Below are 13,359 nucleotides of genomic sequence, written 5' to 3' on the forward strand. Positions count from 1 at the left end.
AACCAGTGAATCAGCACCAACAGCCTTCATGACATCATTGAATGTTTGAATTAGAGATGGATTTGAAGGCATCAGGACCAGTTTTTTCTCACCAGTTTTCTACCTTCAAACAATGAACATGAAATTGAAGGTACTGATGTATTCACGAGAAAATAGAGCTAAATAATGGCCATTATGGACCCACAAAGGGAAATCAAAAGCTTCAATTAAACTGCTCATGCTAGTGAAATCAAGAAGAATTATGCACAAACCAAAGTGATAATGAAGTGGGATTATTACCTATTATTATGCAGGAGGATCATTCAGCAAGAAATCCTCTACAGTTGAAGGGAATTCCAATCCTTCTAAACAATTATCGCCGCCATTAGAAGCAAAAACAGCCTTCCCCATCAGTAAATATGCCAATCTAAGAGGCTCTAATCTCTCTGCTTCACCGCCACCATTCCACAAGTACTGAATCCATCCATTTAGCCTCTCCGCCTCCTTTCCACATTTGGGGCCTTTTAGGCCAACGATCTTACTGTAAAACCCGCTTTCACAACCCTCACAGCCATTACAGCCACTCCGAGCACCCAATTCCTGTTCTTCAAACGAATCCCCTAACCCTAGAAGTTGAACCAGCCGTTGAATGTCATCTACAGGCCGGCTTTGGCCACAATCGATGAGATTCGGACTATTCGATTCTGATTTCAGATCTGAGGAATTCGAGAGGAATTCGGGAGGCGGTTCGCTGCTTTCTTGTAAGGAGGAGGCTGTGTTGGTTTGGGGTAAATGAAGGTACATGGGAGTGCTCATGGACTCTTCGGCCGATGAAGAAGAACTGATTTCTACTGGCAATGACGGTGCTCTTCGTGGCGATGGTGGACGAAGAGCGTCCCGTTGCGATGGATTGTCTAATTTAAGGCGTTTCTCGACCTGTGTAGTGAATCAATTTAAGAAACATATGGGGAAAAACAGGGGAGAGGGAGGGGAAATTGAATTGAAATTGGGAGTTACCTGCTTAAGAGACGAAAAGAAACTGGAGTGCAGAGATATAGACGGCGGCGGTGGCGGTGGCGGTGGCGGTGGCGGCATTTTTTCACCCATGAAGCTGCGGCAATGTCTCGGATGGCCAATACACACGACGAGAGGCAAAGCTATCGAACAAAATTTGTTGTCAAATTTCGCGCGCGCACATATATTCATACACACGTATTAAATTGTAAAAATTTGAAATTTAATTCATAAACTTTATTTATTACCCTTTTAAATTTATAAATTTATTATTTAAATTTTGATATTTTTTAAAATTTGCTAATGTACTACACAAATAAATATTTAATAATCATAAATTTATGGTTCTGACATTCCCTACGGACATGGACGGTTGAAATTTTTATAACAGTGAAGAATACTTTTCTCTTCTTAAGAGTGAAGACAATTCCTACAAACCAACACGGAGTCCTTTTGAGTAAAGTATGCTTAACCATGAAGTTCTTATAGTTAAGCCACCGATGTGCACCTTTTTGGTACAAATTGGTGATTTTTAATTCTTTTAAACCTTTTTTCGTCATCCTATGATTACTCTCATTTGATTATGGTCTCCGTTTATTTATATATCTTTGATTTACTCGAATGTCACTTTCTTTTTTCTTTTTAATTCAATATATAAGTGTGTGAGATTCTTACCATGAATCCTCACTGGTAGTTGATATTACCATTTTTACTCGTTACGTATGACCCTCTCCGAACGTGGGATCTCACAATCAATTTTTGCCTCAAGTTTGATTTGTCATTCATTTTTTACAATGAATCCCCTCTGTAGGTCCAGCGTTCTCGTGGCACATCGCCCTGATCTCTGCCTCTAATACCCATCACGGGTTGATATTGTTCGTTTTGACCCGTTACACAGTTTTAAAACGCGTCTACTAGAGATAGATTTTCACACTCTTATAAGAAATGTTTCGTCCGCCTCTCCAACCAATGTATGATCTCACACCAACAATGTTGGTTACAACTAATTTATTGCGTTCGTGAGTGTTGTTTATCAATCATTGTTTTTTTTTTCTTTCTATTTTTGCTTGCATCTTAGTCTAGTTCAAAATTTTCAATAAAACTAAATCTTTTTCACACTTGTCATTGTTAATAGCCACAACGAAAAATTCATTAGTTTTCACATGGATCCTACTTTTGAGAGTCGGGTTTGTAACTTTGATGACGGTGGTTGGAATCTTTGTTCCATAAGACAAGATAATTGGGATAAGGAACTCTAGATCATGATATCTTATCCAATATCTCAAATAAATCTTCAATACCATGAAACTTCACTCAGCTAAAGATTACAATATCTGGTGCCGCAGCTGCCGATGGTTCTTGATTGGCTGACAACTAGGACAACACGATATGTGTAGTCACTCCCTCCTCCTCGGAGATTGTCGGCAATGGCAGAGTCAGCATGAGGAAATCCGCCGCCAAATCTGTTTCTTCTGGAAGCCTATGGTACGGACCTGACCGTGTCAAGTATTTGGGTCCATTCTCTGGCGAGTCTCCGTCCTACCTCACCGTGGAGTTTCCCGGTGACTATGGCTGGGACACTGCCGGACTTGCTGCTGACCCTGAGACCTTCGCCAAGAACCGTGAGCTCGAAGTTATCCACTCCAGGTAAGAACTCAATAAACAAAATTTTGAAATTAAATAAATAATAAAAAAAAAACTAAGTAATATAAACAAAATATATAANATGTCCAATAAAAAAAGGAAAGTGTAATCAAAAGTGATTCAAATAAAGGTGGAGTTTGTTCGAGGACTCAAGAAAATAAAGTCGAGCCTCAATTAAAAGGAGACTGTTCAAGAGATCCATCAACCTCATTAGAGGCTCTATAGTGTAATTTGTTTGAAAGTGTCTGTTAAGAATATTTAGCCATAAATTATAGTTTACCGTATATATCATATTGGATATTTTATTATAGGATAAATATCTAGATAGTTGCCTTCTTACCATAGGTATATTTCCATTTATTATTATTTCCGTTTATTTTATTATAAATAAAACAATTTTCACCGGGTAGATTATCAGGATCATGTCTTTTAACTTAGTCATATCAATAAAATCCTCTATGGAATAAAAAATGAGAGTCTAGTCAAAAGTATCTCAAATTTCAAATAAATAGTCTACCATAGAAGGATGGTTGGGAGAGAGTCTCACGCTGAATAATCATATATTTATAAGTAAAAAATACTAACTCCCATCTATATGAGATCCATGATTCCTAACACTTTTTTCTTTTCTTGGGTCCTCCTTTTTACAGGTGGGCTATGCTCGGAGCCCTGGGGTGCGTGTTCTCGGAGCTTCTATCCCGCAACGGCGTGAAGTTTGGGGAAGCGGTGTGGTTCAAGGCAGGTTCACAGATCTTCAACGAAGGTGGGCTCGACTACTTGGGGAACCCGAGCTTGATCCACGCTCAAAGCATTCTAGCCATTTGGGCATCGCAGGTGGTTCTGATGGGGGCGGTCGAGGGATACCGTATTGCCAGTGGGCCATTGGGGGAGGTGAGGGATTCGATATACCCGGGTGGGAGCTTCGACCCGTTGGGACTTACAGATGACCCGAAAGGCTTTGCAGAGCTGAAGGTGAAGGAGCTTAAGAATGAAAGTGTTAAGGATATTTAGTAATAAATTATAGTTTACCATATATATTATATTTGATATTTTATTATAAGGCAAATATTAGCTTATTACCCTGGGTATCTTCCCATTTATTGTTATTTCCATTTATTACTCTCGTAATTTATTTGATTATAAATAAGATAACTTTCACACGTGGTGGATTAATCAAACATTCACATGGTATCAGAGTCATTTTGGTTTAGCAATCAGTATCCTTTCTTTTCAATGGCTTTTGAAATCTTCTACTGTTCTTCTCCACCACCCTGCTGGCTTTGACGCCGCAGGAGCAGTCTTCATGGCTACCGCAAGCGGAGCCGATTAATTACTCTTCGGCTCCACCCTATTGACCTCCAAATCATCCTTCACCCTACTCTGTACATACAACCTCACCTTTTCCAAACATAGTCTCTTTCATTTTCTTCTCAATTTTCCCTTTATCCTTCATCCTTCACAGAAACCCTAATCTTAGGATCTTCATCAGCATTTCTCTTCGGAAATATACAGAATCTCGATAAGCCTATCGACCTTTTGCAGAGATTCACCTTTGGAATCTAGGCGCCGCACTGGCATCTTCGCCAACCAAGTTGCTGCCGCCCTTCTCGCCAAAATTGGCTCCTTCGCCCCAATGTGGCGACTCTTCCGGCTGCCCTTTTTGCCAAAATTGGCTCCTTCGCCCAATGTGGCGACTCTTCCGGCTTCAACATTGTCTTTGTCCCTTGCTCTAGGTTTCCCCTTCTACTTCTTGGGGTTAGACATATTCTCACCAGAGCCAAGGTAGCATCGTCGCTAAGCGACAATCCCTGTTTATGGGTTAGACATATTCTCGTCGAAGCCAAGGCAGCATCGCCGCTGAGCGGCGATCCCTCTGCAATTTTCGATGGCCAAGAAAGTGTTTCTTTACGCCTCCTCTGAACCAGGTTGTTGACATCTTCACGAAAAGTGTTTCTCAACCTCTTTGAATTTTTCAGATTCAAGCTTCACGTTCGTTCAAATCCGACGTTCAGCTTGCGGTGGGGTGTTAAGGATATTTAGTAATAAATTATAGTTTACCATATATATTATATTTGATATTTTATTATAAGGCAAATATTAGATATTTGCGTTATTGCCATGGGTATCTTTCCATTTATTACTATTTCCATATCCTTGTAATTTATTTGATTATAAATTAGATAACTTTCACACCATTTAAGTGGGGTGGATTAATCAAACATTCGCACAAAAGACTGGCCATGTTCTCCATGTTATGTTTGGCTTCTTGGCCATCGTGACGGGAAAGGGCCCATTGGAGAATCTTGCCGATCACCTTGCTGACCCAGTCAACAACAATGCTTGGGCTTACGCCACCAACTTTGCCCCTGGAAAATAAGTTACAATTGTTTGTTCCTAGAGTGCTTTCGAGAACGAAACGACTGTGCTTTGTTAAGTTTAGTTCTTCATCTTTAAACCAAAATCAAATGAAATAACATGTGGTTCTATATCAAAATTAATTCGATGACAATCCGTACTAAATTATAAGTTTAGTTCATTTGTCTCTCTAGTTTATAAAACTTTTAAAATTGAATGATAGATTTTTAAATTGTGACACATCCAATGGAGAAATGAACAAAAACATTCATTATAAGAGTGAACAATATGTACTAGCAAAAGGCTACTATTACATAAAAATTTAATTTAAATTTTATGTTATGTAATGAGTGATTAAATCAAATTGAGTGTCCTATAAACTCTTAAAGTTTCAATGTTATGTAATGAGTGATTAAATCAAATTGAGTGTCCTATAAACTCTTAAAGTTTCAATATTGTATCTCATATAGTGTAACAACTCAGATCCACCGCTACCAGATATTGTTTTCATTGGGCTCTCTCTTTTGGGCTTCGCCTCAAGACTTTAAAACGTGTCTACTAGGGGAAGGTTTCCACACGCTTATACATGATGTTTTGTTTTCCTCCGCAACCAATGTGGGACATCACAATCTACCCCCTTCGGGGCCCAGCGTCCTCGTTGGTACTCTTTCTTTCCTCCGATCGATGTGGGACCACCCCCAAATCTACCCTTCTTCAGGGTCCAGCGTCCTTACTGGCACACCGCCTTGTGTCTACCCCCTTCGGGGAGTAGTAAGAAAGTTGACACATCGTCCGGTGTTTGACTTTGATATCATTTGTAACGATCAAGATCCACTGCTAGCAGATATTGTCCTCTTTGGACTTTCCTTGAAGACGCCAAAAGGGGAAGCCCAAATATGACATCCGGTAGTGGTGGATCTGGGTCGTTATATATAATATTTATTTTTTAAAATTCATAAACCTAATAAATACAAAAGAACATTCGTAATATGGTATACGATCAATATTCATTAAACTAACCATATCATATTCATTCACGAATCGCATTCGCATCACGATTTTCAACCGTAGAGGACAGGTTCAAATCATCAAGATAATTCTGATAACCATAAGAAACAAACCCCCACACAGCCAAAATCATGGACACAATTTTGATGCCATCCATTTTGTCATGAAAGAAAACGACAGCAAAAACAGGCACAACGGGCAAACCCAAAGCGCTTATGGCGTTGGAAAAGAGAGAAGAAACTTCAAAAATGAGGCCCACACAGCCAACCGAGAAAAGCTGCCAACTTATGGCTGTCCAAACCAAAGTCATTACGTACGAAGCCTTACCCAAATGGAACCCATCCATTTCCCCTTTCAAACTTCTCCATTCCCCACTTGCAAAGAAGCCTATCAATATGGCTGAGCTTGAAACAATTGATTGGTAAATTATCATGTCCATAACTGCCTTGAAAGTCTCCTTTTTTATTACTTTCTTGAAGGCTAGTTGGGTTAATGACAACATCAACCCGTACCCGGCCGAGGCCGCCACCGTGCAAACAAATCCTGTAATCAACGTGAACATGTCAATATTTGAATTCCACGCTTATGTAGGTTAAATGATATACATCGACGGTGATTTAGAATCTTACCTGTAATGAACTTAGCTCGAGAAGCGGGGTGGTTAGGGCCATTAGAGACACCGTCGGAGACGGGCTCGGGTTGAAACATGAGGAGAGAGGAGGAGATGGTGAGAAGAACAAGAGAATTGAGGATGAAAGGGGTGAAGATAAGGGAGTTAAGGAAGTAAGAAAAGAAGGCATTGAAGGCCAATTGTGAGGCACAAATAAGGGAGTAGGTTGACACAGGAAGGTACATGAGGCCCACGGAGTAAAGAAAGCAACCAATGGCAACAAGGAGACCGAGAGAGACATAGAGAAAGGCAAGTTTTGTAGCCGTGGGTGGGTTTGATTGGAGGGTGATGTTTGAGGATGGGGTTTTGGGTGACTTTATCATGTAGAGTGGGAGGAGAATGGGAAAGCCTATCAATGTAACTAGAGTTGCCAACCATTTGCTTTTGCCACCTTTGTCAAAGTAGAGCCTCCCAAGCATAGTTCCCACGGATTGGCCTGCAATGAGCAGCACCGTGTACACACCAACTCTTAGCCATCTTTTGTAATTTACTTTAATTCTCGGGTTTCTCCTCGGTTGTCTTAGGTTAATGGAGCTCGTTTGCTTTCTCGGACTCGCTTTCTCGTCTTCTTTTTCATACAACAACAACAATTACAAAACATGTCAGATGTTTCAAAATCGATACAAACAATTAACGTGTAAAAATCGAAAGATACACATGACATCATTCACGTAAATTAACGTAACAGTTAACAGCTATCATGTTAATTACTCCCGCCTTTGGGTCTTGGTGGAGGTTTGGGAAAGTTTGATCCATGGATGACTATTTGAGCGGAATTGCTCCTCTTCGTCCCTCAGCTAGGTCGCCTGCAAGCAGTTCTTCTCGAGCTGTCGTAGACCATTGGTGTCCAATTCTTGAGTGAGATGGAGCAGAACCATCTTATCCACTAAGCTAGCTAGAAGTTATCGAGTCGAAACACTAAAAAAAAGGACGAGGAAATGCAACGGTATAGGAACCAGGGGACCCCACCGCTCGTGCACATAGCGGAAAACCAAAATTTATAGATATATATTTAAATTTGAGTTGACTAAGACTTACCACCAAATTGAAGCCTCAATTCCCCAACATCTCCCATGCCCTAAAGTTGGAAGAAATTTTGTAGAGAGAAAAATGAGAGAATGGAGAGAGATGAGAGATGGAAGGTCTTAAATAGGGAAGGGGATGGGACACAAATTAAAGTACTTGAGCGGTGATGCTATTTTAGTAACAGTCCAATAAGAAAAAAGGAAAAGAAAAATATTAGCTGTCACAGGCAAAAAGACAGTGATTTTTGTCCTAAATTAAAAACATTGGATTAATTAATTCATGTACCTCTTTGCTTTGATTTTCTCGTATATGAAAACGATCACTGATGTAACAACTACTATTGTGTTACTAATTAACATTAAATTCCTAATCTTTCTTTTCTTATTTTTATTTCATAAAAAAAAAAAAAACAAATTCCGAATTAATTTTATAGAAATTATCTGACACGAACTAAGTTGATATCATCGTAATATCAAGGTTAAAGTTTGGTATTAAGTTTCAAAAGTGGAATACGTTAGCAAATATGAAATACGACAATTACCCATAAATCAAAATAGATTGTTCTCTTTAAATCAGGTACATGGGAGCATTGAAGATCGAGTTGGTCACCAAAACGATGAAAACAATATTAAAAGGTTATGATTTGGTCAAATAATCGACAATCTAATCTATTCGTGAAGTACGACGAAGATGAAATCAGTACCAGAAACACTTGATCTCGAATAAAGTAATCATCAATCTCAATAAGTTTTGTACAACTAGAAAGATAAAGATTGGGCCATGAAGCTCATGGAGGGGAGAGAAAGAAGCCAAATTAATCTCAAGCAACAAAGGACAACACTTGTTGGATTGGGCAACCCCATATGTGCATAGAGCCAAAATGAACACAATAATTTCTGACCGATCTATGATTATATGAATAGACTATTCAATCAATATCTTTGTATTGGATGAACAAATCAAATTGAACAACCGACTCAAATTGATTCGATGGATTTTTGTACAAAAATGACGAGAGTCGATCTTGTTAAAAGTAAAATTAATTAGTAGGTCGGTTTGCGAGTTCAAATGGGTCACGAGTTTATTCAGTCAAGTTATCTTCTCTTCTTCTTCTTTCACATATGTCTCGTTATCTAGTTTGTCTAAATCACAAAATCAACAAAAATTTACAAATTGTTGATGTGTTCGGTCGACTAGCTTTACCAACCCATCCAAACCGACTACCACTAACCAATTAAAACAAAGTAGTCCATTTTTTACACCAGTTTTGGACACCAAGCAACCGCAACTGATGTTCACCCCTATTTGATCAGAGAAAAATTGAGAAAGTTAAAGTACGACATTTGAGTAAATGAGAAATATATGAATAAACAAAGATCACATCCGAATGAAAACAATCATAAAGATAAAATGACTAAAAAAAACTTAAAAGAACTGAAAGTCGAGAGCACCTTTCGCAAATGCCTTATGTTATGGCCCTCTTAGAATGAGCTATACATACAAGGCTCGGTTTGTGCGAGGCCCATCAGGAATTTAATAATATATATCCAAGTTTAAAGTAAATATAATGAAATTTAAAAGATTAGGGAAAAAGTGGTACGCTTGATCAAGTTCAATATTAAAATTAATTTTTTTTCTATAATTTTAGTGCACGTTTATAAATAATTTTCGAATCGTTATAATTATTTTTATCGACATAATTTAATAATACTTTCTAAATACGAGAGACATAATTCAGTTCATCTATTATTTTGTATAATTCAATATAATTTCAATTACCACATAAATTTTGTATTAATCTTAAATTTTTATGGATTTCAATTTCAATATTAATGAGTTAATGAATATTTTGTATTAAATAATATTAAATAAAATTTTAAGATTAAAAAATATTAAAACAATAAATAAATAACAAAATAACTGATAAAATTTAATTCATACCATCCTCTACTTCTTAATAATTCTAAACACGGGGTACGAGATAGCTAACTCTTTCATTTTAATATTTGTTAACGTTCAAGTCAATTTATACATACTTCAACTATTATTGTTCAACAACTAATCAATTTCATTACATCTAATGATAATATTGAATACTCAATACTCAATTACAAATATTGAATACCTCAGGCATTTATGCAACAGTTCCAAACCAAGATTAGAATTAGTTACAAAAATAAGATTTAAAGGGCAAAGACGTAATTAAATCCCTTGAAAGTGAGATTCTAAGTAAGACCTAAAGATGATTTGTTTAATTGAACATATTCAAATTCGGTGGAATCTTTGCTTTAATGTTGTTCCATGAGAGATTCAAGTATCTCAAGTTTATGTGAAATCTCATTTCGGTTAGGAAGTTGCCTTTCTAATCTGTTCCTTGTGAGCTTCTCATATAGTCTGTTTGATCCTACTGGAACTAAACCAATCTGCTCGTTTCGAGACAAATCAATCTCCTCCAAACTCAGGTCATGGATGACTGAATTGATTGCTCTGCAACTTGAGCTCCTTCCGGTTAAGAATGGACCCTAAAATTTATTTTCAATCAATTTCCGCTACCGAGAATCGAAGGAGATGACTAAAGATTTCTTCGTCTGGTTCTTCAATCACTTCATCCTCTTGGCCGACAAAGCTAGTAATCACTCGTGTGCATCAAGATGTTCCTTGGCTCGACTCGTTAGTCCTCTCTTCTTAGAATAATGGTTGTGTTAATCCTCTGCATGTTTGTTCGTCTTTCGTTTGCTAGATCGAAGGTCTTTGTCTCGCCGGAGTTTATGTCCGACGAGACAAAACTGTTTGTCTTACAAGTGAGGTCTAAGGGTTTGTTGGAGGCTGACGTTTTCGAAGTCGTTGGAGTTTAGGTTACACTCGCCGGAAAACTTCGATGTTCTCAATTTTTTCTTTCCTTTTTTGTCTTTTAACTTATTTGTAAATGATAATGACATGTAACTTCTTGTTTAGAAATGTAAATGAGAGTGATGTCTAACTTTTTGTGTTTACCCATGTAAATGAGAGAGATATCTAAATTCTTGTATTTACACATGTGAATAGACAGTGACATATAATTTTTCTTTGGAACAAGGCACATTTCTTATAATATTACAGTCTCCTTAGATAGAAAGGAAGACTACGTAACATGGGTGACGCTATAACAGCGACACCAAATAACAGTAACTCTAGGTTTAACATGTGTTAAACCTAGAGTATATTATGAATACATAAAAGTTGAATCGTCCAAAACATTTATTACATTAATGTGTGACGATGCATCTACCAACGATAGTTGGTAATAGAAGCCAGGGCACTGTCTTTGGAACATTTGCAACCTTCGGTAGGCTATTGTCAGGATTTTTTTGAAATGTTACCTAAGGTTGCAAATGTTGGTAAAGGTTAACGAAGGTTGCAAATGTTACAAAGCCAGTTTAACATGAATGTTAAACCTAGAGTTACTGTTATTCGGTGCGGCTGCTAATGGTTAAGTAGTCTCCTTTTCTATCTAAGGACACTGTAATATTATAAGAAATGTTATACAAAATTGCAGAAATGGACGTAATAAAGAAAAGCGAAAAAAACTAGACCTTTTGAAAGACAAATGGATGAAAATATTGAAATTTAGGCTAGAAATATTGATAGTACGGTGTGTTTCTTAGTAACTTTAATTTATTTACCGTGGGAGGAGAAAGAGGAGAAATGGAGAAGGAGAAGAATGAAAAAATAAAATATAGGTGTAAAATGTGCATTTCTTCCCGAGGAAAGAGTTACAGGTCACTATCTATTCACATTTGTAAACACAAACATCTCTCTCATTTACACTCAACAACAAGTTAGACCTTTTTCATTTACATGGTAAAATTACACCTCACTCTCGTTTATATTTATAAACAAGTGGTTCGATGTCATTATCATTTACCTTTGTAAACAAGAGGTTAGACGTCATTTCATTTACAAATAAGTTAAAACGAGAAGAAAAAATTGAGAAAAATAGAGAATACCTCAGTTTTACTGAGAGCGTAACCCAAACTCAAACCATTATGAAAATGTCAGTCTCCAATAAACCCTTAGACTTCACCTTTAAAAACCACTCAATGAAGAGAGAAAGGAATGAAAGACAAAATTTAGCAAATAAGTTACAAACATAGAGATGGAGAACACCGAAGTTTTTCGGCAAGTATTCCGGCGACTTCGAAAATGTCAGCCTTCAACGAACCCTTAGACCTCCCCTGTAAGGATAGAAACCACTAAATAGATGGAAAATAATTTATGGCAAAATCAAGAATCCTTACCTGATGTAGTTTGAGGAAGTGTGCTTTCACTAATGACACTTCCTATTTCGTCAAAAACATCCCAGAATTCAAGGTTAGTCTGTGAATGACTAGGTCGAGATGTTTATTAGGATTTTTGTGTACTAGTGGCGTTTTTGAGTGATTCTTGGACTTTTACCTCAGCAATGTGATCTTCTCAAGTCTTGGAGTGAAAGCTGCCAAGATTTATGTTGGAATCGAAATTTCAAGAAAACATGATTGTAACAACTAGTGTTTTTCTCCAAATTCGAACTCAAATAATAAGACCTATAATTACCAATAAATATATATATATATATAAAAGTAAAATATATTATAGAAATAGAATATGAGATCTACAATATTCGTCAAGAAAGCTTCTTGATTTGGATTACGAATCGGAAGATATAAAAATCGGATTGAAAATGCGAAAAGCTCACGTTTCTGGAAAATTTGAAAAAAAACACAGGAGGAGAGAGAGAACGCCGCCACGCGTCGATCGGCGTACGTAGGAGCGCGGTAGGACCGACGAGCGACACGTGGCGACTACGAGCTGGAAGACGCGTCAAGCGCGCGCAACCGGGTCGGCCTGAGTCCGAATCGTGCAAACCGAACCGAACCGACCGCTAGCCCGCGACTGCGCGGGAAGTTGCGCGTAATACACCCTCCAGAGCGCGCATGTAGGCGCATGAGTACTCATTTTTTCCTCTGTTTGCTTGTTTTTCATCCCAGTTTCGATACTGACCCTATTATTATGTGAATTAGGACATGTCAAAGAAATTCCATAATTTTTGGAATCCTTTTCGTCAAGAAACTCGAGCTTGGGAAGGCACGCGTCAACCAAGTAACCATTTGGATTCCCACGAGCAGTACTTGTAGGAACCACTTGGAATAACCATGAATGCTACCATACCGATAAACTTAGCTAGCTGAACCTAACATATGAGTATGAAAACCATGGAAATGAAATAGTTAAGAAAATAAATGGAATCTAGATATGAACGATTATGTATCTGTTTAGATTTGAGATTGTGATGATGTATGTATACACGAGAAGGAAGGGAAACTTGTGAAATCTGCGCTCCAGGTGAAGATGGATGTTATCTTCCCGTTGAGCATGTTTGTTTATATTACATGAATTGTTGTAGGTTAACTCCAGTGCATGATCACTTGTGTTATCTTTCTTGTTGAATAGGAAGGAACTACGAGCTTAGACTAGGGCGCTTGAGATTATGTAGGCTAGACAGGATCCTAGATTGGGATACCACTAGAATACAGTGCATTTGGACCCGCGAAATGATTATCAGTCGATCCAGAGCCCAGAATTCCAAACCACGATAGGTTTGTGAGACCTTGCACGAGAATCCTAGAGATGAATGAATCAGGTCT

General features: G+C 37.8%; 3 protein-coding genes across 8 annotated transcripts in view; 1 reads left to right on the forward strand and 2 right to left on the reverse strand.

Annotated features, from left to right (window-relative positions):
* The window catches only part of LOC111783234, a 1,273-nt gene extending 130 nt beyond the window's left edge, over positions 1-1,143 (reverse strand). Inside the window, exons 1-3 of one of the 3 annotated variants that reach the window (XM_023664142.1) lie at positions 997-1,143; positions 280-915; positions 1-99 (exon numbers count right to left, since the gene is read on the reverse strand). The exon at positions 1-99 is cut by the window's left edge and continues 130 nt beyond it. In XM_023664142.1, coding sequence (XP_023519910.1) covers positions 286-915; positions 997-1,086 — 720 coding nt within the window. In that variant the 5' untranslated portion in view covers positions 1,087-1,143 and the 3' untranslated portion in view covers positions 1-99; positions 280-285. Of the gene's footprint in view, positions 916-996 lie in introns of all 3 variants that reach the window. The other 2 variants (XM_023664141.1, XM_023664140.1) reach the window with 2 other exon arrangements.
* Positions 1,144-2,390: 1,247 nt separating this feature from the next.
* Positions 2,391-5,126, forward strand: LOC111783310 (chlorophyll a-b binding protein of LHCII type I, chloroplastic-like). The gene is made up of 3 exons (XM_023664231.1): positions 2,391-2,640; positions 3,288-3,633; positions 4,871-5,126. The coding sequence occupies exons 1-3, from the start codon at positions 2,435-2,437 to the stop codon at positions 5,012-5,014; spliced, it is 696 nt and encodes a 231-aa protein (XP_023519999.1). The 5' UTR covers positions 2,391-2,434; the 3' UTR covers positions 5,015-5,126.
* An 872-nt stretch (positions 5,127-5,998) lies between these two features.
* LOC111783268 (purine permease 21-like) lies at positions 5,999-7,810 on the reverse strand. 4 transcript variants are annotated; one of them, XM_023664183.1, is made up of 3 exons: positions 7,709-7,810; positions 6,630-7,238; positions 5,999-6,543 (listed from the first exon to the last, which is right to left on the reverse strand). In XM_023664183.1, the coding sequence occupies exons 1-3, from the start codon at positions 7,743-7,745 to the stop codon at positions 6,023-6,025; spliced, it is 1,167 nt and encodes a 388-aa protein (XP_023519951.1). In that variant the 5' UTR covers positions 7,746-7,810; the 3' UTR covers positions 5,999-6,022. The 4 variants fall into 4 exon arrangements, with proteins under 4 accessions (XP_023519951.1, XP_023519952.1, XP_023519953.1 ...); XM_023664184.1 differs by having other exon boundaries at positions 6,630-7,235; positions 7,709-7,807; XM_023664185.1 differs by having other exon boundaries at positions 6,630-7,565; positions 7,709-7,764.
* Positions 7,811-13,359: the final 5,549 nt, after the last annotated feature.

Source organism: Cucurbita pepo, chromosome LG20 (genome assembly GCF_002806865.2).
Source record: "Cucurbita pepo subsp. pepo cultivar mu-cu-16 chromosome LG20, ASM280686v2, whole genome shotgun sequence".
In the NCBI taxonomy this organism is placed as follows: Eukaryota; Viridiplantae; Streptophyta; class Magnoliopsida; order Cucurbitales; family Cucurbitaceae; genus Cucurbita; species Cucurbita pepo.

Coding starts and splice junctions, on each gene's coding strand:
- LOC111783310 (XM_023664231.1), top strand. CDS start 2,435: ATGAGGAAATCCGCCGCCAAATCTGTTTCTTCTGGAAGCCTATGGTAC. Junction 2,641..3,287: donor CTCGAAGTTATCCACTCCAG/GTAAGAACTCAA, acceptor TCCTTTTTACAG/GTGGGCTATGCTCGGAGCCC. Junction 3,634..4,870: donor AGGAGCTTAAGAATGAAAGT/GTTAAGGATATT, acceptor TTCGCACAAAAG/ACTGGCCATGTTCTCCATGT.
- LOC111783268 (XM_023664183.1), bottom strand. CDS start 7,745: ATGGGAGATGTTGGGGAATTGAGGCTTCAATTTGGTG. Junction 7,239..7,708: donor ATTGAGGCTTCAATTTGGTG/GTAAGTCTTAGT, acceptor TGTATGAAAAAG/AAGACGAGAAAGCGAGTCCG. Junction 6,544..6,629: donor TCGAGCTAAGTTCATTACAG/GTAAGATTCTAA, acceptor CGTTGATTACAG/GATTTGTTTGCACGGTGGCG.